General features: G+C 41.5%; 2 protein-coding genes and 2 non-coding genes across 5 annotated transcripts; 3 read left to right on the top strand and 1 right to left on the bottom strand.

Annotated features, from left to right (window-relative positions):
- The first annotated feature begins 1516 nt into the window (after positions 1–1516).
- On the top strand, positions 1517–1588 carry trnap-cgg (transfer RNA proline (anticodon CGG)). The gene has a single exon. It is a non-coding gene; the product is annotated as a tRNA-Pro (tRNA).
- Positions 1589–1798: 210 nt separating this feature from the next.
- Positions 1799–1870, bottom strand: trnap-agg (transfer RNA proline (anticodon AGG)). Its single transcript has one exon. It is a non-coding gene; the product is annotated as a tRNA-Pro (tRNA).
- Positions 1871–2205: 335 nt separating this feature from the next.
- thap12b (THAP domain containing 12b) lies at positions 2206–11876 on the top strand. The gene is made up of 5 exons (XM_061682488.1): positions 2206–2529; positions 3488–3608; positions 5910–6017; positions 6100–6136; positions 9674–11876. The coding sequence occupies exons 1-5, from the start codon at positions 2441–2443 to the stop codon at positions 11551–11553; spliced, it is 2235 nt and encodes a 744-aa protein (XP_061538472.1). The 5' UTR covers positions 2206–2440; the 3' UTR covers positions 11554–11876.
- Positions 11877–13908: 2032 nt separating this feature from the next.
- map6b (microtubule-associated protein 6b) lies at positions 13909–24745 on the top strand. 2 transcript variants are annotated; one of them, XM_061681647.1, is made up of 4 exons: positions 13909–14669; positions 18653–18869; positions 19860–19908; positions 22264–22352. In XM_061681647.1, the coding sequence occupies exons 1-3, from the start codon at positions 14044–14046 to the stop codon at positions 19902–19904; spliced, it is 888 nt and encodes a 295-aa protein (XP_061537631.1). In that variant the 5' UTR covers positions 13909–14043; the 3' UTR covers positions 19905–19908; positions 22264–22352. The 2 variants fall into 2 exon arrangements, with proteins under 2 accessions (XP_061537631.1, XP_061537630.1); XM_061681646.1 differs by lacking the exon at positions 19860–19908 and having other exon boundaries at positions 13911–14669; positions 22264–24745.
- The last annotated feature ends 651 nt before the right edge of the window (positions 24746–25396 follow it).

Genomic DNA, 25396 nt, shown 5'->3' with positions numbered 1-25396 from the left:
GATAATTGTGTTGAATGGTATGATGTTTTAGTTGGCGAAGGGCACGCCCCCTTGATTGTTGTCTGGTTCAAAGGGAAGCCCCGCCATCACGTTTTCTGCTTGGGCAGACACGCATGTCCTGAAAATGACTTTTTTTTTTTTTTTTTTCCTTTTACATCAGGGATTTTGAAGTGCTTTCTTTCCTCCTTCTGTTTGCTCATTTTGACCAGCTTTGAAATTAGAGAGGAGACAACCTGCCCGCGGCCACCTGTCAAAATGGACGACAGGCCGCACATACAAACACGCACACACAAACGCGTACGTCATACTGTTGTCATTTTAGAAGGAATAATCCATTTGCCGAATCACGCTCCCATTAAACACCAATGTAAAGCTACCTATATTGAGAATGGGGGTTTTTATCTGGATGTCAAGGTTAATTGCAAATTTGCAATCATTTTTGTTCACACCCTCGCTGAATTTGAGATCTTTAGACACATCGGCCGGCCGTTTTGATCGCTGGCGCTCGTACTGGTACTAAACATTCCAAAAATAAAGAGTGAAAAAGACAAAAAAATTGACTGCAGTGACTCGTAAGTGTGCGCCTATATTTCTGATCATGCTGATTGACCTCTTATTTAGAGCAGTTGTCATGAAATGCAGCCCCTTTTTAATAGTTGAAATAGAATTTATGTATATATTTATATTTTTTTAATAAAGGAAGTATAGAACTCACTACCTTGCTCCTGCTGGTATGTTGATTATGTTTGTCAAATTGGGTGACCATTCATTGGGGCAGGAACTCCTGTTTTTTTCTTAGTGGCAAAAACTTGACTGCATCAGGACAACACTATGAGGTAGGGTTTGAATCAAACAGGGAACGCTAGATCTTCAAACCTTAATAATTTTCACAGGGTATATTGTAAGTGCATGTACATCACAAACCTTACTTTTTTGGTTCTATGAGAAGCACATGGTGAATTAAAAAAATATATAAGGTTCCATCTTTCATACGCCTGTTCTGTTTGTGTGTTGGACACAAACACTTTCTTGACATATCTGAACACCCAGCAGAAGTGGAGATCCTCTTATTTAATTTAGATTGATCCCTTTTTTTTTCATTTTATACCACATTTTTTTCACATTTTTTTGTACATGCAACATGCACTATAGAATTGAACAGCATGGGGGGAAAAGGATAAGTCCATGTATCCACAGATTGTAAGATCTAGTCAAGACTTTGCTGTGTTTATGACAATGCCCTTTGTATTATATTAAGACAGTCTTATGTATGATATATAAAAAGAAGTTAATTGAAATGCTGTGTGTGTCTTCTTTGAGTGTCTTTCAAAAAATAATGATACACGTTTGCCATTGAAGTTATTTCACGTACTGTTAAACAGACACGTTTTTTGGGGGGGCGAGTGTCTTGTCCAAATTACTAATGATAAATGTCATTTACGTTCAGTCCATGTCGGTTTGGTAGTACACATTGGTTCAATTTTATAAATGTAAAGTAATCCTTATTTGGCCAATTGGCTCGTTGGTCTAGGGGTATGATTCTCGCTTCGGGTGCGAGAGGTCCCGGGTTCAAATCCCGGACGAGCCCACAGTATTTTGTAGTTTTACTTTACATTTGGTTCTGAATGACGAAAACTTTTGTTCTAGACGAGTTTTCTTTCACTTCCTGGCGTCGTTGTGGATTTCAATATTGTTTATATATGATGGAGTTGAAATACCCGGATGTTCCCAAACGCGCTGTAGACAAGTCGTTCCGTCACGTGATTAGCAGAACTCAATGGAGAGTGGGCAAAAGGCTGGGCTCGTCCGGGATTTGAACCCGGGACCTCTCGCACCCTAAGCGAGAATCATACCCCTAGACCAACGAGCCACAGTGTAAGAGCTTTACTATTTGAAATCACAGCAATGTACCACGGACACATTTTGTTTTGTCGAGTCACCGGTCCGATGGAGTGAGTCCAGAACGGATGACGTGTCTATAAAAGGATGAAACAAAAAGTCAAACCTGTACGTTATACTTATGTCACTGTTATGTAATGCCGATAGGTGGCAGCACTGAAAAACCCTATGGTTCTGGTACGTACTTGTAAGTAAAGGCAAGAAGGATTTAACTGTTCTCTGATTGGTCAACATCTCGCGGCACCGACCAATGATTGTGGCTCTTAGTTTGTTTCTGTCCAATCAATAGCCGGTTTCTGAACTGCGTCGAGCGAAAGGATTTGGTCACTGTTCGGCGCTCCTCGAAATTCAACAACCGTCAAATGATTTCCTCTAGAGCAATTCTTTCATTTGTTATAACGCCGTTCAGTGAGACGCCGCCAGGCGCTCTCTGTCTGGTTCGACAGTTCGATCAGTGCATCTTACGAAGCGACTTTTAAAAGGCTAACAAAGTTAGTCGAACGTAGCAGTAGCCGAGCTCGCTAACGAGCTAGCTTGAGACATGCCGAATTTTTGCGCGGCGCCGAACTGCACGCGGAAAAGCACACAGTCGGATTTGGCTTTTTTTCGCTTTCCGAGGGACCCCGAAAGGTAAGGTATCATATTTTATATCGTAATGTTTGTTTAGGGGAACTAACCGGAGTTTGCGTGCAAACACATCGCGCGCGGTCAAATTTCCCACCACCTTAAGTCACACAAGGTTGTAAAAAAAAACCCATAAAATTTTACCCATTTATTTAATAAGATGTAGTTTTCTGCATATGATATAGGTTAATACTATTTTTTTAAATCCCTTAGTATTATGCATTGTAGCTCAACATCACAACAACCCCGATAATTAATAATTGTTAAATTAGTTCCTCTGACAGTCAATCAAAAGGGATTATTAATGACATTTTTTAAATGTAATGCTTGTATTATCTCTCACCAGATTATGCTGGATAGGTGTGTTTAATGAATCGATATGTATTGGGGTAGCATGGTTATGATATAATCACGATATTTTGACAATATCACCATAGCAGCGATTTTGCGGATTTTGCCTATATTAGATGAAAATCATTTACGATATTTTGGTAACCCAACATGGAAATAAAATCCCTTTGTTTGTTTTGTACTTGCACATGTTAAAAACAAAATGTTGTATTGCTCAGTTGATCATTGGACAGCTATGTCTTTGCGACTTTTAGCTTGTCCTATCAGAGATCACATTGAGGTACTCTCATGATTTGTTTGGTACAGTTACACCGGATGCCCTGCTTGGGACCAGCAGTGGCTGGATATTTGGGCACGAGCCGGAAATCAAACCTTTGCCGTCTGCATCAAAGGCAGCAGCTTGTACCACTCATTGAACAGCTACAATATTAATTATATATATGCGAGTGTAACAACACTGTACTGTAAAAGAAAACCCTACAATACATGACAGTCTCTAATGTCGTCCGACCCTTTCGTTACCTCGATACGACCTTTGTCGGGACTGTCGTAATCCAAGAATGTATTGTGTGTCTGACGTGACATCAACAAAGTGTGGGTTGTGTGCTTGCAGATGTCGTATATGGGTAGAGAACTGCCGCAGAGCGGACCTGGAGGCCAAAACCGCCGATCAGTTGAACAAGCACTACAGATTGTGTGCCAAACATTTTGATCCGGCCCTGGTGTACAGAACAGTGAGTACCTCACATACTTGCATGTTTTTATTCATTGTCCATCTGTAGACTGTTTCATAATGTTTGAAAACAATAGACACCAGGGTTCTTCCGGGTGGCAGAAAGTGATTGCCTACCACTGACCTGACCAGAGAACAATGACTAAAACGTGTGTTTGGGCTTGCACTGCCAAATATACCCCAAAATTTTCAAATTCCATGCATCCATGTTCTTTACTGCTTAGCCTCACTAGGGTCGCAGGCATGCTGGAGCGTATCCCATCTATCTTTGGGCGGGAGGGGGGGTACACCCTGAACCGGTCGCCAGCCAATCGCAGTGCACATAGAAACAAACAACCATTCGCACTCACATTCACACCTACGGGCAATCTAGAGTCTTCAATCAACCTACCATGCATGTTTTTGGGATGTGGGAGGAAACCGGAGTGCCCGGTGTAAACCCACGCAGGCACGGGGAGTACATGCAAACTCCACATAGGCGGGGCCGGGATTAGAACCCCGGTCCTCAGAACTATGAGAACAGTCGTCCACCGTACCGTCTTTTTCAAATTCCTTTTGAAAATTTTTTAAATGTATCCAGTGGAACCAGTCGTTGGGGAGGATAACTCGAATGATGTCGTAAATAATTGTTCAGACGCAAGACGTAGTAGCCACTTCTAAAGGGACAGACTGCGAACCAAACCTCCATCATCGGGATTGTGGAAGATATTTTCTCACAGGTGTGTCTAAAATGTTTGGTTGGTTTGTCTTTGAGTAATTCAGCAAAACATAATGGCTTGCCTGCAAGTAGACTACCATTTCAGTGTCAAAAGAGCACATCCATGCCATTAAGCAGAGCAACATAAAAGTTAATTAATTAGCCAGTCCCTCAATGATCTTGTTAACTATCTCTGAATTTCCACCACATCTATCTTTGAATTAATTTACCTATTGAAATCTAAATGATGGCGGTCATACCGTCACCCTAGGAAGCAAATTACCGTATTTTCACAACCATAGGGCGCACCTTATTAATAGGCGCAGTCTCAGTTACGGGGTCTATTTCTGTATTTAACACATACATAGGGCGCACTGTATTATTGGGCGCAGGCATGGTAAAATATACGCTAGCTTAAAACATACGGTAGCATGCATGCACGTTAAAACAATGTTTTTAAAAAGGCAGCGGGAGCAAAACGGAGTTCGGTTGTACTTTATTGAAGTAATTCACAATGTACCCACGTTATTTTTTGGTCAATCCTCATCCACAAATCCATCAAAGTCCTCATGTTCTGTATCCGAAATGAACAGCTGGGCAAGTCCTCAATCAAACACGCATGGTTCGAGTCAGTCTCGTTGCTGTGCGAAAGCTCGAACAGCAGTGCAAGCAGACACGTTAGCCCAAGTATCCACAAGCCATTCACAAATTGTGGTGTAACTCGCCCGGCGCTGCCTCCTAGTCTTAGTAAAGCTGTGTTCGCCATCTGTCATCCATGGCTCCCACGCCGCTCACTTCACTTTGAAGGCCCTGTTTACACGGATGTCCAGCGGTTCGTTAAGCCTCCAAGAATGATGGAAAGTTATTCTTTGCTCATTAATCCATTGCTCGAGTTGGTCTTCCAACTCGGGCCAGCTCGCCTTGTTTCCGCGTTTTGTTTTTCTTTTTTTTCCGCGGAAACTCAGCTTCGTCTTCTTGACTTGGCGAAGCTCGTTTTCCTGCTTCCTCCACTTGCGAACCATGGATTCGTTGATCTTGAATTCTCTCGCGGCTGCTCGGGGGTCCTTAGCCAAACCGATGATGTTTTGCACAATGCACAACCCGGAAATGCTCCCAGTCAGTGAAGCGGTTAAAACAAACAAAAAAAATAATTTCCACCTCAGCGCTATACGGGGGCGTGGCTTTTGCGTCCTTCCCCTGTCCTCAGCCACGTCCGCTTTTCCTGTGTAAGTAGCGTGTCGACAGGACATGCTTAAAAAAAAAAGAGGCGAGTGGCGCGCTCATCACACATTTATAGATGTTGGAACTCGGGGCACACATAAGGCGCGCCGCATTATAAGGCGTCCTTGTCCATTTTGGAGAAAATGTAAGACTTTTAAGTGCGCCTTATCGTCGTGAAAATACATTATCTCACATATCTTCTTTTCGACTGATACATTCAAACTAGGGCAGTAGAGAAAAATTTGCAATTTCTGAGCCCTGTTTCAAATGACACAGAAGGGTTTGTTTACCAGTGGTGCAATTGGAGAATCCTAAAGCTTCTGCCACTTGGACATATATGTGATGTCATGTTGAAAAGGCCTGTAACTTGTGTGTCTTCATCAGAGCCCCTACAGGACGGTGCTGAAGGATACGGCCATTCCCACCATCTTCGATCTGACCAGCCATTTGGCAAATCCTCATGTTAAACACCGCAAGCAGATAAAGGAGCTAGTGAGGGGGAAAACAATGTCATCTTTAAATTGAACTTTTGTTTGTAAAACTTCTTATTCTGGAATCTTCCTTTTGATTTCAGACTGAGGAGGACCTAAGACGAATCAAGGAAAGGAGATGTAAGTAAATTTGGACTTAAACCGCCTTAATTAGGTCACCCTCGATCGTAATTATGTTGTTGTTTTTTGAACAATAGTATGCATCCAACTATGTATGAACAATTTTCTCTTACCAGTGCACAAAGCAAGGGGCATAAACGTGTGATTGGAATCTGATGTGAAAAATCCATCCATTTTCGATAGCTTTGGTCCTCATTAGGGCCACAGGTGAGCCACCTATCCCAGAGAAGCGGGGGAAAGTCGATGTATGTCTGTAATGGTTAGTTTGGGCAAGTGCTGTAAACACAGGATGTAGAATAACATGTTTTTTCAAAACTGGAAAAGACCGAGTTGTGTTTTGGATATGTGGGAGATTACGTGTAAAGAGCCCATTAAGTGTCTTCGATGACGTGCTGTAAAACGGGTCGACAAGGTAAGGCCTGCCCTGTTCTTTAATCTGGCCAACAGAGCATTTAGATATCAAGAGTCTTGTAATTTATTGAATTAATTGAGCTATAGTGGCACAGTGGGTGACTGGTTAGCACATCTGCCTCACAGTTCTGAGGACCCGGGTTCAAATCCGGCCTCGCTTGTGTGAAGTTTAAATGTTCTCCCCGTGCCTGCGTGGGTTTTCTCCGGGCACTCCGGTTTCCTCACACATTCCAAAAACATGCACGGTAGATTAATTGGAAAGTCTAAATTGCCCGCAGCATAAGTCACTAAAGGGGAATGCGTGTTGCACGCTGTGTTGCGCCGTCTCAGCTACCAATGAGGTCCAGCTAACGCGGCTAAATACGATGTCAATCCGCAGAGGTGAACGTGCACTTTGCGTCCGTTGTCAACGCAGCCTATGTCACTAATCACTGCCTCCATGGCAGCGAATAAGCTACTTTCCTGACAAGTATCGTCATTACAAAGGGATGATGATGAGGAGTAATTATCAGTACAATACACTTGTCACATAGTTCTGGCTGGAACTGGGTTATAGCAGACAGTAACCAACTTGGAAGAGCAAAATAGCAGGCAAATTAATAAGTGTCGAGAGAGGAAATACTGTAATACAGACTAACGCTAGACAGCCACACAGGAACGCAACCAGAAACGGGAAATGAATTAGTACGTCACCACTAGTCCACTACGTCATTTTAGAAAAAGGGCCCATGAGTTTCAATTTCTTTTATAAGATAACCTTTATTAGTCCCACAATGGGAAAATTTGCATCGTTTCAGCAGCAGTAGTGGATACAAGAAATACAAAAATAGCATGCAGGAGAAGACTGGCTACAAATGCGTCCGCCATTACAAGGTTGATGCAATAAATACATTAAAATAAATATTAATGCTATAATTTATTAACAGTTACGATTATAGAGTAATGATTATGTTGTGCAATTGAATACTGCAGAATTATTTTTATTCTACTATATAATATATTGCAATAACTGTCCCACAGTACTTTTCTTGACATAATTTTTTAAATATAGACGAATTGTTCTGGAAGTGAATTTCTGTAGGTTAGCAGCTCTGCAGTCATATCCATGAATGAAATTTTCCTAATAATTGGCAATTTCTTTCAGCGTTTCGGCAGATTTTTTTATTTCGGTGCATCACTACTTTTTATTCATGTAACGCATCAAATGTGGTCATTGTAAATAATAAAAAAACAAAAATTAGCAAACTAAACAACTTTTCATATTGAACATTTTTAAATATATTTGATTAAATAGGTGCTTACCGTATTTTCACAACCATAGGGCGCAGGGCGCACCGTATTAAAAGGCGCAGTCTCAGTTACGGGGTCTATTTCTGTATTTAACATACATAAGGCGCACTGTATTATTGGGCGCAGGCATGGTAAAACATACGCTAGCTTAAAACATACACTAGCATGCATGCACGGTAAAACAATGTTTTTAAAAAGGCAGCGGGAGCAAAACGGAGATCGGTTGTACTTTATTGAAGTATTTAACAATGTACTCACGTTAATTTTTGATCAATCCTCATCCACAAATCCATCGAAGTCCTCATCTTCTGTATCTGAAATGAACAGCTGGGCAAGTTCTCAATCAAACACGCCAGGTTCGAGTCAGTCTCGTTGCCGTGCGGCCCCTCAGAAATGATGCGGACTTTTACGAAAGCTCGAACAACAGTGCAAGCAGACACGTTAGCCCGAGCATCCACAAGCCATTCACAAATTGTGGCGTAACTTGCCCGGCGCTGCCTCCTAGTCTTAGTAAAGCTGTGTTTGCCATCTGTCATCTCACTTCACTTTGAACGCCCTGTTTACACAGATGTCCAGCGGTTTGTCAAGCCTCCAGGAATGATGGCAAGCCCCGAGTTATTGCACTCAGTCGAATGGTGACTGTAGAGACGCTTCTCCCGGCTGTTCTTTGCTCATTAATCCATTGCTCAAGTTGGTCTTCCAACTCTGGCCACGTCGCCTTGTTTCCGCGTTTTGTTTTTCTTTTTTTTCGCTCGTTTTCCTGCTTCCTCCACTTGCAAACCATGGATTTGTTGATCTTGAATTCTCTCGCGGCTGCTCGATTCCCATGTTCCTCCGCGTAACTGATAGCTTGCAGTTTAAACTGCTTCGTAAGCGCGTCTCTTCGTAGGTGACATTTTCGGGGGTCCTTAGCCAAACCGATGTTGTTTTGCACAATGCTCCCAATCAGTCAAGCGGTAAAAAAAAAAATTAAATAAAACACCCCGGCGCTTATATACCTACTGGGGACGTGGCTTTAGCGTCCTACTTCACACACCCTTCCCCTGTCCTCAGCCACGTCCGCTTTTCCTCTGTGTAAGTGGCGTGCCGGCAGGAAATGCTAAAAAAAAGAAAAGTCAAGTGGAGCGCTCATCACACAACAACATTTATAGATGTTAGAACTCGGTGCACATTATAAGGCGCCCCATCCATTTTGGAGAAAATGTAAGACTTTTAAGTTCGCCTTATGGTCGTGAAAATACGGTACTTAATTATGATTAAAGTATAGATAATTCACTGTAAAAATGACAAACTATTTGACATTTCTATGTATTCGTCTGCTTGGTATTCATTTGTCTCTACAGGCAATTGTTAATTATTTTTAAAATATATATATATAAATACACACTAATGTGGTCCTATACAGTACATTAAACAATTGTAATTTTATTTGATCATATAATTGGTTAATTTTACTAGTTTTAAATAATACAATTTAACAATCACCATGAATCTTTTTGTTTTAATGAAATATTTTACACGTTTTTGTTTTACCTAATTTACCTCCATCTTTAAATTTTAAAAAATCAAATGTGGCTCCTGAGGACAAAACTTTTCCCAGCCCGGCTAAATAATTTTTTTTTTTTAATAAATAAAAAAACTAATTTCAAACATGCATTGAGGGCCATTTTGTGATAGTCACTACTCACTCCCCCTGGGGAAAAAAAAAAAACTCCCAAGAGGACAAGAATGATATGACTTAAAAACAAACAAAAAAATATCCCAAGAGAACAAGAAATATCATGACTTAACCAGTTAATTAACCAATCAATTTTGCATTCCCTCTTCCCTCCTCAGTGGCATCCTCTGCTGAGAAGTCCAAAAAAGAAGCGGCCACCGAGGATCATAGTGCAGACGAGCCGCAGATGTCCGCGGAGGAGAAGCAGCTGCGCGATTACCTGCGCTCTCTGTTTGAGGTGGTCCTGACGCTGGCCAAGCAGTGCATCCCGTTGGAGACCTTCAAAGCCCTCGACGGTGGCAACGTGTCCAACAATTTCCAGGCGCTGCTGGAGTACCGGATGCACGCCGGAGACGAGGCCCTGAGGAAGCGCTTCGAGGCGATGCCGGTGAACGCCCAGTTCCTCTCCTCGGTGCAACTGTCCCAGCTCCTGGATGTGTGTGAGAACACGGTGAGGGAAGAGATGCTGATGGAGGCCAGGGAAGGCCGCTTCTTCTCGCTGGTCACCGATGACCTGGTGGACTTCGGCGGCGACAAGCATCTGCCGCTCTTCTTGCGCTTCGTCAACCAGCACAACGTCCTCCGCGAGGAGTTTTTGGACTTTGTATCTTTCGACGGCGACGAACTGGCGCTGGTGGAGCGTCTGGAGGCGCAGCTGACGGAGCGCTGGGGGCTCAGCATGGAAGACTGCCGCGGGCAGGCGCACAAGGTGACCGGGGCGTCGGCCACCAAGATGAAGGCGGTGGCCGTGCTCCTGATGGAGAAGTACCCGCTGGCCTTGCACATGCCCTGCTCGCGCATGGCGCTCAACATTCACCTGGCCAACAGTCTCCCCTTCCCCAACGTGCAGGTGCTCATGGAAACGCTCAGGAGGTTGGCAGCCGCCTTCAAAAGCGTGCCGGCGCAGGCCTGGCTGGAGACGTTTATCTCTTCTCACTATCCAAAGAGCGACGAAAAAGCGGCAGCGCTACGTCAGGCCTGCAGCGATGGCTGGACCGAGCAACATAACGTCTTCGACGTTCTCCTCGACATCCTGCCGCCACTTGTTTCCTGCTTGGACACCATTCGAGACAACGCGGACGGCACGTTCGACGCCGCCGCGGTGGCCAGCGCCTACTCCCTCGTGGAAATTCTCGCCGACTTTGAGATGGTGATGACCGCCGTGGTTCTGAGGAGCGTCCTCACCTTCACCCGAGCGTTCGGACGGAACCTCCAAGGCGAGACGCTGGACGCCTTCTGCGCCGCCAACAGCCTCACCGCTGTCATGCACTCGCTCAATGAGGTCAACGACAACATCGACGTGTACCACGAGTTCTGGTACGAGGAGGCGGCGAACGTGGCCGCCTCCATGGAGATCCCCGTGGCCGTCCCCCGACTCTTCGTTCAGAGGCAGCGCGCCACCGACATGGGCGAGATCCAAGCGGAGGCCTACTACCGGGAGTATGTCACACTGCCAATCATCCACAGCGTCATGCAGGAGGTGGAGGAGATGTTCTCCGAGGTCAACCTCAAAGTCCTCAAGTGCCTGTCGCTGGTGCCCGCTATCATGGGCCAGATGAAATTCAACACCAGCGAGGAGAACTCGGCCGACGTGTACCGCGCCGACCTCCCCAGCCCCGACACGCTGCCGGCCGAGCTGCACTGTTGGCGGATCAAATGGAAGCACCGTGGCAAGGAGGTGCGTCTGCCCACCACTGTTCACGAGACGCTGCAGCTGCCCGACATCAAGTTCTTCCCCAACGTCAACGCGTTCCTCAAGGTGCTCTCCACACTGCCAGTACTCAGGATGGAGGAGCAACAGGGCGCAACTGCCGGCGAGCGGCTGCGGGCGTACCTGGACGCCGTGCCCGCAAAACTGTGGAACCGCAGCCTCGCCGTGCTCAACGTCAACGCCCACGTCAAGCCAGACTTGGACGTCATGGTAGACAAGTACTGCAGACTTTACCCCGAGGACGATACTGAGCTAGAAGCCGAGCCTGAAGAAGAGGACACCAAATAAAATACATCCATTATGTTTCTGGACTGTAGCTTTAGCGACATCTTTTGTATTTAGTGTGTGTTGCCTTCAATGAATATTTGAAACAGCTGCACCATGTGATGAAGTGTAACCGAAGGTGGGCATTTTCATCATCATTTTTCATACAACTCTTGAAATAGGCGCTTGTATGCCACAAAAAGTGGGAACACAGGTTAAATATGTACCTTCTGGCTACAAGTGAAAGCATTAAATTGTTCTGCTTGTCATTATACATCCCTGGCATAGACGAAATATTGTATACTGAGTAAATAGTTTTCTGACCAATTAAATGCATTTGGATAAAGTCGCACCAACAGCCTTGTGTTTTAATGAGATTGGGAGCACAGTGGTCGTGAATCACTGCTTTAGTGTCATCTTTTGTTTTGAGTGTGTGTTGCTTTCAAGGAACATTAGAATCAGCTGCACCATGTCATGGGATCCAATCCAAAGCGAGCATCATCGTTGTACAGGCAGAATTCTTCACGCGGCTCGTGTTTTGGATCTCATTATACTGCACGGGTGCTGTTCCTGATTGCACAACATTTTTTCCACGACCTTTATTGAGCCAAAGCCATATACACATTTTACATTAGAAAAATCTCACGGCACATCACCAAGCAAAATGTCACAAAAAGTGTGGTATACTAATGGTCCTAATTACAACCCCAATTCCAATGAAGTTGGGATGTTGTGTTAAACATAAATAAAAACAGACTACAATGATTTGCAAGTCATGTTCAACCTATATTTAATTGAATACACTACAGAGACTGATAAACTTGATTGTTTTTAGCAAATCATCGTTAACTTAGAATTTTATGGCTGCAACACGTTCCAAAAAAGCTGGGACAGGTGGCAAAAAAGACTGGGAAAGTTGAGGAATGCTCATCAAACACCTGTTTGGAACACGCCACAGGTGAACAGGCTAATTGGGAACAGGTGGGTGCCAGGATTGGGTATAAAAGGAGCTTCCCAGAATTGCTCAGTCATTCACAACCAACGATGGGGCGAGGTTCACATATTTGTGAACAAGTGCGTGAGAAAATAGTCGAACATTTTAAGGATGATGTTCCTCAACGTACAATTGCAAGGAATTTAGGGATTTCATCATGTATGGTCCATAATATCAAAAGGTTCAGAGAATCTGGGGAAATCCCCATTTAGCGGCTAGGCCGAAAACCAACATTGAATGCCCGTGACCTTCGAACCCTCAGGCGGAACTGCATCAAAAACTGACATCAATGTGTAAACACACATTGATGTCATGGGCGATATCCTTTACATCGCCACATGGGCTCAGGAACACTTCAGAAAACCAATGTCAGTAAATACAGTTCGGCGCTACATCCGTAAGTGCAACTTGAAACTCTACTATGCAAAGCGAAACCCATTTATCAACAACACCCAGAAACGCCGCCGGCTTCTCTGGCCCCGAGCTCATCTAAGATGGACTGATGCAAAGTGGAAACGTGTTCTGTGGTCCGACGAGTCCGCATTTCAAATTGTTTTTGGAAATTGTGGATGTCGTGTTCTCTGGGCCAAAGAGGAAAAGAACCATCCGGACTGTTATGGATGCAAAGTTCAAAAGCCAGCATCTGTGATGGTATGGAGCTGTGCTAGTGCCAATGGCATGTGTAACTTACACATCTGTGAAGGCACCATTAATGCTGAAAGGTACACACAGGTTTTGGAGAAACATATGCTGCCATCCAAGCAACTTTTTTTTCATGGACGCCCCTGTTTATTTCAGCAAGATAATCCCAAACTACATTCTGCATGTGTTACAACAGTGTGGCTTCGTAGTAAAAAAGTGCAGGTACTAGACTGGCCTGCCTGCAGTCCAGACCTGTCTCCCATTGAAAATGTGTGGCGCATTATGAAGCGTAAAATACGAAAACGGAGACCCCGGAGTGTTGAACAGCTGAAGCTGTACATCAAGCAAGAATGGGATAGATTTCCACCTACAAAGCTTCAACAATGAGTGTCCTCAGTCCCCAAATGTTTATTGAATGTTGTTAAAAGAAAAAGGTGATGTAATACAGTGGTAACATGACCCTGTCCCAGCTTTTTTGGAACGTGTTGCTCCCATAAAATTCTAAATTCATGATTATTTGCTAAAAGCAATCAAATTGATCAGTTTGAACATTAAATATCTTGTCTTTGTAGTGTATTCTATAAAATATAGGTCGAACATGATTTTCAAATCATTGCATTCTGTTTTTAACACAACGTCCCAACTTCATTGGAATTGGGGTTGTACTACTTGCTGTTTCCTCCTCCCTCTGCTGGCTGAAACAAGCAGTTGCGTTCAGGTGCAAAACGTGGGTGGGGTCGTCTTGACGCCACGCCGTGCAACCTCAGCACGTTCATCGAACCCTTCGGCATCCTGCAGGAGGAAAGCAGCAGGAAAGCTCGCTAACGTGCCGACGGCCGAGCCTGCGTCAGCACCACCGCCGACCGACAAAACGCACCATGGCGTGGCCGTGCATCACGCGAGCTTGCTGCATCAACCGCTTCTGGAGCGAGCTGGACAAGGCGGACATCGCCGTACCTCTGGTCTTCACCAAATACTCGGACGTCCAGCAGAAGCAACCGAGGCGGGCCGCTGCGGAGGGCCAACCGGAGAGCCAGCCGGAGGCCGCCGAGGCACCGCCCGCCGCCGCCTCGGACGCCTCCTCCTCCTCCGTCATGCGGCAAGACTTCAAGGCGTGGAAAGTGCGCCCGGAGCCCAGCTGTAAGCCCAGGGACGAGTACCAACCCGCGGCCGGACCCTTCAACCCGGAGACCCAGTACCAGAAGGACTACAAAGCGTGGCCCATCCCGAAGAAGCACGATCACCCCTGGATCCCCAAAGCCGGCCTGCTCCCCCCTGCCGCGGCGAAGGTGGAGCGAGTGGCCGCCGAGAAAGAGAGCGGCGTGGAAAAGAGCGAGCTGGAGGAGAAGCTCCAGGAGAAGGAGGTGAAGGAGCCGGCCAGGAGGGACAAGTCCGCCGAGAGGAAAGACCAAGAGGCGCCCGGGAGTGGCAAAGGCAGGGCGGCCGCCGACGCGCTCAACAGGCACATAAAGCAGACCACGAGCACTTCGAGCAGCAGCTACAGGTAACGTCGAGACGTCTGGCACCCTCCCTCACAACGTTCGCCATCTTTTCAAAGGCACGGAGCATGCTGAAAAGGTCCCGTTTACACATTTTCTTTTGAACAGATGGTCCCTGAACGCCACATACGGCTCCCTCGACTCACGCCATATCATCCATCACTTGAAGTCATTATATGTATAAATGTGAAATATACTGTATTTGATACTAATAGTATACATTATAATATCATGTTGTTATAGTCCATTTTATACCATATTTCCTACTCTACTTCAGAGAGTACCTGACATTTATTAAGGGTAAGGCGTTCATAGATGAGGCCTTCATTTGTCCAATGCATTTTTTTAAATACAAATTCAAATATTTAAATAATAATGTACATTTTTCACCACTAATACTATCATTCATCACTTTCTAATTTCATATTTTTACTGTATATTGAAAATGTTGCCCTAATATATCTATATATGCCATTACTTATTGATTAGTTTTTCCTAAGGTATTTATTTACTCAATCGCAGCGGGTACTGGTTGTTTATTAGGGATAAGGTGTGAGATATAAGAAGTTACACCTTTGGGTCTCGTACATTTTTATAATGTCATACATTTTCAATCATTTTCCATAAATGCATGATTTTTAATGAGAATTATATGCTGTATAAAATTATGTGTTCACAATAATATGGGGATTACCAACCTTTTGACCTACCCAATGTGAAGGGCTATGAGTTTGCTTCACACTTCTGAAACAACAAATTTGCTCAAACTACCTTTCATAATCTGCTCTCATTAATAATTACTGACATTCATCTTTGTAAAGACACTTATTATTTTAATGATTTATCACAATAATTATCAACAGTGATATAACGAGGTCATACATATCAGTATGCAACACTTCATTTCTATAAATGTCTACATTGCAAAATGATAACTTGTACAACATTCCTAGGAAATCACAATGTCCGATCACGGCAGAGCTTTTTAAAAAATGGAACTCTGGTCTTTGGGGGGCTACCTGGTGCCAGCGGGCACTGACTTATTGAAACCTGATTAGAGGTGCAACAAGTAATTGACAGCTAATCGAGCTAATCGATTATCAAATTAATCGCTACTGATTTTTGATAATCGATTAATCGTTGAGAGACCTTGTTTAACTCAAAATTGTCCAAATCCTCGAAATGTCAGCCTCTCCACAATAAATATTAATAATTATATGTATTATAGTAGCAAAGCAGGCTGATTATCATTTTGTTTCATCAAAATAAGACATTTGCAGACATCTTTTTTTCTTTTTTTTTTTTCTTTTTTTAACTTTGGAAGACAATTTTCAACATTTTGAGTATTTTCTGGCATGTTACGGACCAAACGAGTTACTGAATCATAATCATTTTATGTTTGTGCATTTTCTGCATTGTCACGTTGAAATAATGTCCTGTTTTTGAATGAAAGGATGGAAATTTTAAAAACATTTTTAAATCCGATTAATCAACATATACATTTCTTATTAAAGTAATTGTCAGTGGCAGTCTTAAACCCGATATGCAGTATATGTTCAGCTATAGTACTGATGTATATTTTATAGGATATACTTTTATTCTGGCCTCCGTTAGTGACCGCTTCCTTGTTTCTCATTTTTCAGCAGCACTTTCTCTCTCAACGGTAAAGTGTCGACTTTACAGATGCCATGTGGTATCAGTTATAGTAAAGGTATATTTACAGCTGTCTATAGGCGCCATCTGTTTTTATTTTGTTGTATTTGAGATGCAGCAGTTATTTATTTTATGGGACAACACACCATTAATTGAAGAAATACGGTATATGTCATTATTTCTCTTGGATAGGAGTAATCGCACGGTTTTACTGAGTTTTTTTATTGGGAACAACACAACCTGATGATTAATCGAGGCATGGCAAGTACTGTATCAGAGTTAAGGCTGTTACTTGTGGAAATACCATATTTGACCTTATTTGCCTAGGTGTAATCACATGTTTTTTTTTTACTGTGTTATAGTTACATTGCACCCAGTAAGCAATGCAACTGCACAACTGATGACAATAGAAATGTCGCGATAAAGTAATAGAACTCAACAGTATACTGTACATATATGGCAAGATCCCGAGGTGTATTTACGCTTTATAAGCAGGATGTAGTAGCGCAGCGACGCGGTTTGTTGTGCATTCTCCTGTTACAAGACCCCCATGACTTCTGTGAGCAATATTTCTGTCAAGATAAGGCTAATGTATTGATTGGCTCCTCGCTCCCAGCGCTACCAAATCAATGTTGTATGTAGCACGAATGAAGCCAGCGAGAAAAAAAAAAGGTTGTGCCTGTACAGTAATCACGTGTGCTGTTCTCTATAATCACATTGGCGGGCTGGCTTCCTGCATTCAGAACCGAATGAATAATTGAATCAACTGCTGGGAGGTTGGTTGCACGGAGATCGCCCCATGATCTTCTCTTTCCACTGAAGACATGAATATGAATATGAATATGGCGTAATGAGCAGTTAAGCTTTCTTGGCTGGAATGACTATTACGGCCGGGCTAATGTACTTTACACAGTGGACCGTCAATATGACGCTCTTTAGCAGCGACCAGATGCATATTTACGTTGTGTTGCGTCTGTGGCCTTTTTCCAGACTGGTAACAGAAACTGCAGTACAACCTCCGAAGTTAAAAACATCCCAAAAGTTCACTGGTATCTGTCTGTGGTAAAACACAAAACAAGCCAAAGCAAAAAGCAAAACACACTCGAGGTATTTTACTGTAGCTGCTCGCTGAAGTCGCACGTGATGTTCGAGATGATGGTTTCAACTGGGACTTCAATAATTCATCGGATAACTTGAATCATTCGATTGCAACAAAGCCAAATGAAAATGGCTGCCTCGCAGCTTCGGAGGGATAATTTTTTTCCACACGGGCTAATGTTCTGCAGTCACACGCGTGTCGTTGCGTTTAATAATCAATTTGTATCCAATTACAGTGGTGCCCTGAGATACGGGCCGTTTTTTTTTTTTTGCTTCGACCCGCGAGCGCCGTCTTGAGATTCGAGCGCTGTATGGTGGCAAGTGACTCAAGTCACTTCACAACAAGCGGCAGTTTGGCAGCTATGAATCATAAATATTCTTCCCGAGGCTTCGAGCTCTTTATTGCCACTCCCAGCTGAAGTCTACTGTCAAACTAAACATAAAACAAAGTGAATGACAAGTTATGTATTTAAAGGTAGCCTCTGCTACCTGAATGCTAACATACAATGGGAAACTACATGCGTTAGCACGGATGCGACTTTGTTGTTACCATTTAAGCAACAGATATCTGAACCCAAATGGTGCCGCAACATATGTAAATCGACCCCGTAACAATAGTCACACGCATATATTCTTTATCCGCTGCGAAGAACGACTAATATTACTGTCGATAAAGGAGCTGAGTCTCCAGTACAGTATATCCGTACGGCTGCCTTATACCGCCTCCAGTTGGCCAAGGATGAGCAGCACAATGTGCATTGCAGGAGAACGTGTGACGAAGCTGTTAAATTCTTTTTAATTGCATTTGCTAAGTACTATTTTCCACATTACAAAAACATTTTGTAGTTTTTTTTTTTTTTTTTAGGAGGTTAATGGGATTTGCGTTCACATCATTGGGGAAAACTGATTTGAGACACAGGTGTTTTGAGTTACGACGGTGGTCATGGAACAAATGAAACTCGTACCTCAAAGCACCGCTTTCGATTATCGGTAGAATATGAAATTCTGAAAATTCCCGAGTTTGAACTCCCAAATTTCGTTTGACTCGTGCCACTTGTGGGATGTTCAACCTCTGAAGTTCCACTTGATGTGCATTTGTAGACTTCTGTAGTTACTGGTAACCAAATGAGCAGCTGAGACCATAAAGCAAAGTGCTCCCCGGGGACACTAAAAGCCTTTACTCAAGCAAAGAGCTTCCACTCAAGACATGAAACATCATGTTGCTGTTTTCTTGTAGAACTGAGTTCAAGGCCTACAAGGACGTGAAACCGGTCAAGCCCATCAAGGCGGCGGCCCAGTACAAACCCCCGGTGGAGAAGGAGACCAGTCTGGAAACCAGCTACAGCGCCACCTTCAGGGGCGAGCAGGTCAAGGCCCAGCCGGCCGACAACAAACTGCTGGAGCGCAGGCGGATACGCAGCCTGTACAGCGAGCCCGGAAAGGAGCCCCCCAAGGTGAGTGGACGCCCCCCACACACCCCCACCGCCACACACCTCTCCTAAGGACGGCTTGTTACTAAGGCTCACAACATTTTTACACTGTGAGGTCATCTCAGTCAATAACATGTCTCTATATCAGTGGATATCCCTTTTAACAATGTTTAAATGGCTATATTTTGTTACTTTCACATCATTAGGTAGACATGTACAATCGAATGAGATACAGAAAAGATTACTTTTGAAAGCTACAGTATGTCAGCCATGGTGGTTAGTTTTAAAGCAAAAACCAAAATATGACAAACAACCTTCACCATGATACATCTTTTACATCGCCGTATACTACAACCACAATAATGTTTTTTAAAAGTAATTTTGGCCATATCATAATATGTAGTTAATATTTAGAGTCTTCAATCAACCAACCACGCATGTTTTTTGGGATGTGGGTAGGCAACCCGGTGAAAACCCGGGCAGGCACGGGGGGAGAGCATGCAAACTCCACAAAGGCGGGGCCGGATTTCAACCCGGATCCTCAGAACTGTGTGGCGGATGTGTTTCATTTAGATTTTCTTAAAGTTCATTTATCAGGAATTCATTTCCACTTTTGTTGAAACTTGTGAGGTTGGGTCGTTAATTTAATATAATAATATCATCATTATGATGCATAAGAGGTTGGTCCATACTATGCGTGAATGCAATGTTGAAACTTTTTTAGGATTTTTTTTCTCCACTTTTCATTTCATGTCTAAGTGAATATAATGGGTATGTATGAATGAGTGTATTTTGGTTCTAAAATTGTATAAAATGAAGATTTTTTTTTTTTGCCTTGGTGGAGGTATTAGGCTTGTATTGGATTTTATGATGCGCTGTTTGAATTTTTCCATTCATAACAGAAATAGTTGTCCCATATAGTGTCTGTGTGCGCTGTGCATTGTGCGTGTGTGTGTGTGTGTGTGTGTGTGTCAACATGTGTTCATGTAGCCCCTCCCTCTCTTATTCTCATAGGACGTGTCAGAGGCTGAGAGCAGGTCTGTTCTTAATCTGCTGTAGTCAGGTGTGTTTCCATTAGAAAAGCATGGAGGCTCACCTCAGACTACACACACACACACACACACACGCACACACACAACCACAATATGCACTCCAAGACTGAGTCCCTATTCATCACAACCTTATTATTATGATTATTATTAAAGATCTCCTCACCGGTTGCCTGCATCACCTCATTTCTTTTGATTAATCCTGTCAATCATTCATGACAATTTTGTGGATTCATCCAGTACTACAAATGTATCGTTTTAGACGACCACAATGTATCCCACAGGTTTTGGTGATGCTGTGTATACTGCATACGGTGCTTAACACCTTTACGAGAGCACTTGTCATGAATCATGAAGCGCTTTATATGGGACCCTGGAGTGGATTAATTCACAAAAAAACACATTTTCTGCTGAGATTTTGTTGTCTGTTTTGCCTGACAATGTAGAGCCTATCTAGCGAATATATATAGTCATAATTATAGTTTTTTTTTTTTTTTTTTATGATTTACAGTGATTAACTGTACACAAATCATTGGTTGACATTTGTAGCATGTTAATGTAATCGTGCAATCATCAGTGCATTCCTGAAGGAATATTTAGTCATGATTGTTGTTTTTACAATTTACAGTGTTCACGACATACAGCTAACTTCATAAGGGTTTTATTTGGGGCACAGATTGAGCCTGGAACAAATTATTTCAATGTCTAAGATTAAGATGGTAATATTGAGACAAATGACTATTTGTCTCTCGCATTTAATATATAAGATATAAATAATTTATCATATCATTTTAATCATTTTATGAGAATAAATTCACAAATGTATTCTCATAAAAGGGGGAAATGCTAAATTTTAAAACGCTGGAAATAATAAGATTACATTCGAAAAATATAATTCTGAAAACCTCCCAAAATTACTTCTACCAAATTAAAGTCTTTATATTATGATAAAAGAAGTTTTTAATGTCTGCGAAGGTTTTTTTTTTTTTTTTTTTTTTTTTTTACAGGAAAAAGTCCTAATTTAATTTTTTTAAAAAGATGTAATGTTAAAAGATTAAAGTCTTACCATTACGGAAAAATGAGTTGTGATTTTATGAGAACAACATTTTAATTTTATAATACTGAATGGTTTTACAAGAGAAAAACAAATATTTTATGAGAATTGCATTGTAATATTATGAGGGAAAAAAATACAATTAGAATAGAATTATGAAAAAAAGTCCTAATTTACAAACAAAAGTTGTGATTTTATTACATTCAACGTTGTACTATTATGAGGGGGAAAAGTTGTAATTTTAAAATAAATAAGCTGTAAACTAAAAGTTGAAAGATTACAATATTATTACAAGGGGAAAAGATGTGATTTTAAGAAAAAAAAATGTAAGAGGAAAAAAGTTGTAATTTAACAAAATTAAAGTCTAAATATTACAAGAAAAAGTAGTAGTTGCATTACGAGGAAGAAATTAGTGTTTTGTTTAATTTTTTAAAGAAAAGAAAGTCCTAATTTTACAAGAATAAAGTCATAGTTGCCAATGTTGGACCTGGAAAATATTATTTCTATTTCTATTATTTTCTTTGGGAAAAACTGGAGGTGACCCAGTTTACAGTATATCTGTGTAACATACAGTGGATAAAAAAGTCTACACTCCCCTGTTCCAAATCTATAAATAAATTTGGCCAAGATCAATTATTTCAAAACTTTTTCTTCCGTTATTATAACCTATCCCCTATCCAACTCAACTGCAAAAAAAATATGACACATGTGTTTGGGAGATTTTGTTATGATCCAATGAAACCAAGATTCAACTTTTTGACCGTCATTTCAAAAGTTTCAGGCTCTGCTAAAAATGGTGGCACGTGCATGCTGCCTCCCATTTAACATGAGTTTAAATGTGTTGAATTCTGAATACGTCTCCATCCTCTGTTGTAAGAGATTATTTCAGTTATTATTTTATTTTGACTTCCCCCCCCTCTCCCCAAAAATATATTTTTTTCATTTGAACTACAGGTTATAGTCACATTAATGGTGGATTTTTATTATTTTTTTGAAATGGTTTATCTTGGTCTTGTTTTTTCTGTATCACAAAAGCCTGGCATTTGAACAGCGGTGTGTAGACTTTTCATAGCCACTGTAAGAAAGTCATATACTGTACGAACAAAAACTAATAGAGAGTGTAAAAACTGATCATGTCACTTTGTTTTTTTCCCTCCAAGAAAAAGCACAAAAACCCTTTTTGTGCTCTTTTATTGTCATTACACTAACCTCCATTACCACCCATAGGACACTTTAAGGGTATGCATGCTCAAAACATAGTCAAACTAGCTCACCTATATTTTCTATTTACATTCTGATGGCTTTTTGTTTGTAGGCGGACAAGTCGGCATCTCGCATCAGGCCGAAGAAAACGGTGACGGGGAAGGCTGTGAAGAAGGCCAAGGAGAACAAGGAGAAGAAGCTGCTCGCCGCGTCCGCGTCCGCCAAGAAGAAAGAAGCAGAAGCTGCGGCCGCGGCGGAGGCGAGCGTCACCAAGAAGAACAAAGAGATCAGCAATAGACTGGCCGAGGCCAAACAGTAACGCCGTATCTTCAGTCTATTTGCAACACTTGCTTCACTGCCTTTTTCCTCGTTTACCGTCACTTTTAGCTCATGTAAAACTACTACTGTATGTGCGCGCGAGAGAGTGTGAGCGAGTGTGTACGGGTCCACGGAGCTGATTTATATTGTTATTATTATTATGATTCTTGATTCTTTAAGCACCTAATTTGCACATTAGTCCTGAAGAGCCATGGTTATGTGTGCTGTACGTGTACAAAAGGGCATTTATTTACACTAGAATTCCACATCCAATGATTGTAAAAACTCATTTTGTGAGGCGAAAAAAGGGTCGGTTTTCTCGTTACAGCGCTTCGACTGTTGTTCCTTTGTTTTTTTTTGTTTTTTTTTCATTAGCGACTGATCTCTAGTTCCATCTGTTTTGTTGCTAAGAAACCAAATCAATTGGACTAGACTTCCCTGCAGCTCGCATGCAAGACCCCCTCACTTTTTTTCCCCACCTCGAATATAACAGTATGCATTCTAGCTTGTACAATTAGCCTTTTAGGGTCCATATATGCTATGTTGTTTGAAATACTGTATATGCATGTCTAGTAGTAAATGATAGTCTAGTAGTGGCTGTATGAGCTATGAAGTAAACACACACCAGCAAGGTGATCCTCGCTGCCAACCTTAGTCTTACATTAATAATAATAACACAACAATGTAGTTTCAAAAGAAGACTGTAGTCTCGCACCCCCACCTTCTACATTTAACTCTTACACTATATGTAAACAAACAATGCACGCAAGGCCAATAATTTTCATTTTCAGTGGGAGTCTTAAGGCCACACTGAAAAGCAAAAATAATAATACAATTTGACAAGAAAAAAGTTATAACTTTGCTAGAAAAAAAGTCATGCTATGAGAACAAACTTGTATTATTACAGGGAAAAAGGTGTAATATTGAAAAAAAGTTTAAATTTTAAGAAAATAACTTTTCATTTTAAAGTCTGAATATGAGGGTCCTAATTTTACAAGAACAAAGTCATACTGCGATGAAGAAACATTCATTATAATAAAAAAAAAAACGATATAGCCCTAATGCTATAAGAATAAATATTAATATACAGTTTAAAAAAAACTGTTGTGATTTCTTTGAGAAAAAAGTTATGATATTATAAATATTATGAAGAAAATAACTTTAACAAATTTCACTGGGGGAAAAGTCATAATTTTCCAAGAGTAATGAAGTTATATTACAAGGGTAAAAGGTGTAATATTGCAAGAGAAAAAATCATATTATTATGCCAAAAATAGGATAATTTTACAAAGATAAAGTTGTAATATCCATCAATCCATTTTCTGAGCTGCTTCTCCTCACGAGGGTCGCGGACGTGCTGGAGCCGATCAAAGCTATTATCGGGCAGGAGGCGGGGTACGCCCTGAACTGGTTGCCAGCCAATCGCAGGGCATAAAGTTGTAATAGTACAACAAATATATTACAAACAAAATAATTTGATGTGCTAAAGCTCCAAGCATTAAAACTTCAAAAACAACAAAAAAATCCAAAGTTAAGTCGTTGTATTATGACACAACAGTCCGATTATAGGAGAATAGCCATTTTATTACGAGAGAGAGAGAATCAATTCATGAGAAGAATTTGTAATATTAGTAATATTACTATGCCAAAAAATATCACAAGAATGAAGTTGTTAATATTACGAGAATAAAACAGTAATGTTACGCGGAAAAGACATGTTATACCTGTAAATATTACAAAAAAAGTCATCGTTTTGCAGGAATAAAGTTGTAAGAGCCCAGCAAAAAAAGTCTATTATGAAAAATATGTAATAGTGCAAGAAATGCGGTCATATGAGAAACGATATTATGTTACGACTTCCATCTCATAATATTGCAAATTAAATTTCATCGGTGTACTATTTTTCTTTTCAGTGTGTTCCTAAAACTCCTTCATAAATCTCTCCAGGATTACAATCCTAATATGCACATGTGTATGCGTGTGTGTGTGTGTCCACGCCACACGGTGCCACACAGTCCACTCACTCCCACTCTCTGGTGCTGAAGGCCGCCCGATTGTTTTGTTTTCGTGGTCTGCTTTATTATGGGTGGCATTGCATTCTCTCATCACAGTGAACTAAAGCTACAATATAACGGGACAAAAAGACAAATGGATGCAGATGACGTGTTTGTTGCTGTGATCCTTGTGCGCGTGTGTGCGTGCGTGTGTGTGTGTGTGTGTGTGTGTGTGCTTCTCAGCTTGTTTGGAATGAACTCGAATTAAAGAACAAAACGTGACTGTAAACTGCTGTGACTTTATTTGCGTTTCCTAACTTTAATTCTTATGTTTTTTTTTTTAAGAGTAATAGTAATATAATAATAGTAATATAATGTCCAATCCGAAAGGTCAATGCGCGTCTGAGATACACCTGGTCAGATTTGAGATTAACGGGCGTCGATTTATAAACAATACAAACAATATAACGAAGGTATGGTAAAGTTGTAACATTAAACATTAAAACAAAGCAAAAATCTAAATTTCCAATAATAAAGTCCTAGAAATATGATAAAAACTTGTAAGAAGAAAAAGAAAAAGTATTACTGCAAGAAAAAGATGTAATTAACATTACCAGGAAAAAAAGTTCATATTATGATGGCAGACTTTTGCAAGAATAAGGTCCCAAAAAAAGTGAGTAAGGGGTCCAAGTTACCAAATATTGTTACTTGGCCATAAGGGGTGGCGATTAACGCATTGTGTACCGCAAAATGAGAAAATTGTTTGGAAAAATATCCTAAAATGCCTACCAAAAAAATCCACATTTTGTGAATTTTAAAAATTGTTTATTAAAGTAAAATTTGCTTCAAATTGCTGACAAAGAAACACGACAGCAACGTAACCTAATTGGTGAAATGCCAGATTACTTATTTTCTTTTCTTTCCTGTATTCGC

Source organism: Phycodurus eques, chromosome 7 (assembly GCF_024500275.1).
Source record: "Phycodurus eques isolate BA_2022a chromosome 7, UOR_Pequ_1.1, whole genome shotgun sequence".
NCBI lineage: Eukaryota > Metazoa > Chordata > Actinopteri > Syngnathiformes > Syngnathidae > Phycodurus > Phycodurus eques.
Note: the sequence above shows the minus strand (reverse complement) of the source record. Positions and strands in the feature narration are given on the sequence as shown.

What these genes read in the sequence shown, in the direction of transcription:
- thap12b (XM_061682488.1), top strand. Translation starts at nt 2,441, where the DNA reads ATGCCGAATTTTTGCGCGGCGCCGAACTGCACGCGGAAAAGCACACAG. An exon ending in GCAAGCAGATAAAGGAGCTA is followed by an intron (nt 6,018 to 6,099) that starts GTGAGGGGGAAA and finishes TTTTGATTTCAG; the next exon opens with ACTGAGGAGGACCTAAGACG. An exon ending in ACGAATCAAGGAAAGGAGAT is followed by an intron (nt 6,137 to 9,673) that starts GTAAGTAAATTT and finishes TTCCCTCCTCAG; the next exon opens with TGGCATCCTCTGCTGAGAAG.
- map6b (XM_061681646.1), top strand. Translation starts at nt 14,044, where the DNA reads ATGGCGTGGCCGTGCATCACGCGAGCTTGCTGCATCAACCGCTTCTGG. An exon ending in ACTTCGAGCAGCAGCTACAG is followed by an intron (nt 14,670 to 18,652) that starts GTAACGTCGAGA and finishes GTTTTCTTGTAG; the next exon opens with AACTGAGTTCAAGGCCTACA. An exon ending in CCGGAAAGGAGCCCCCCAAG is followed by an intron (nt 18,870 to 22,263) that starts GTGAGTGGACGC and finishes TTTTGTTTGTAG; the next exon opens with GCGGACAAGTCGGCATCTCG.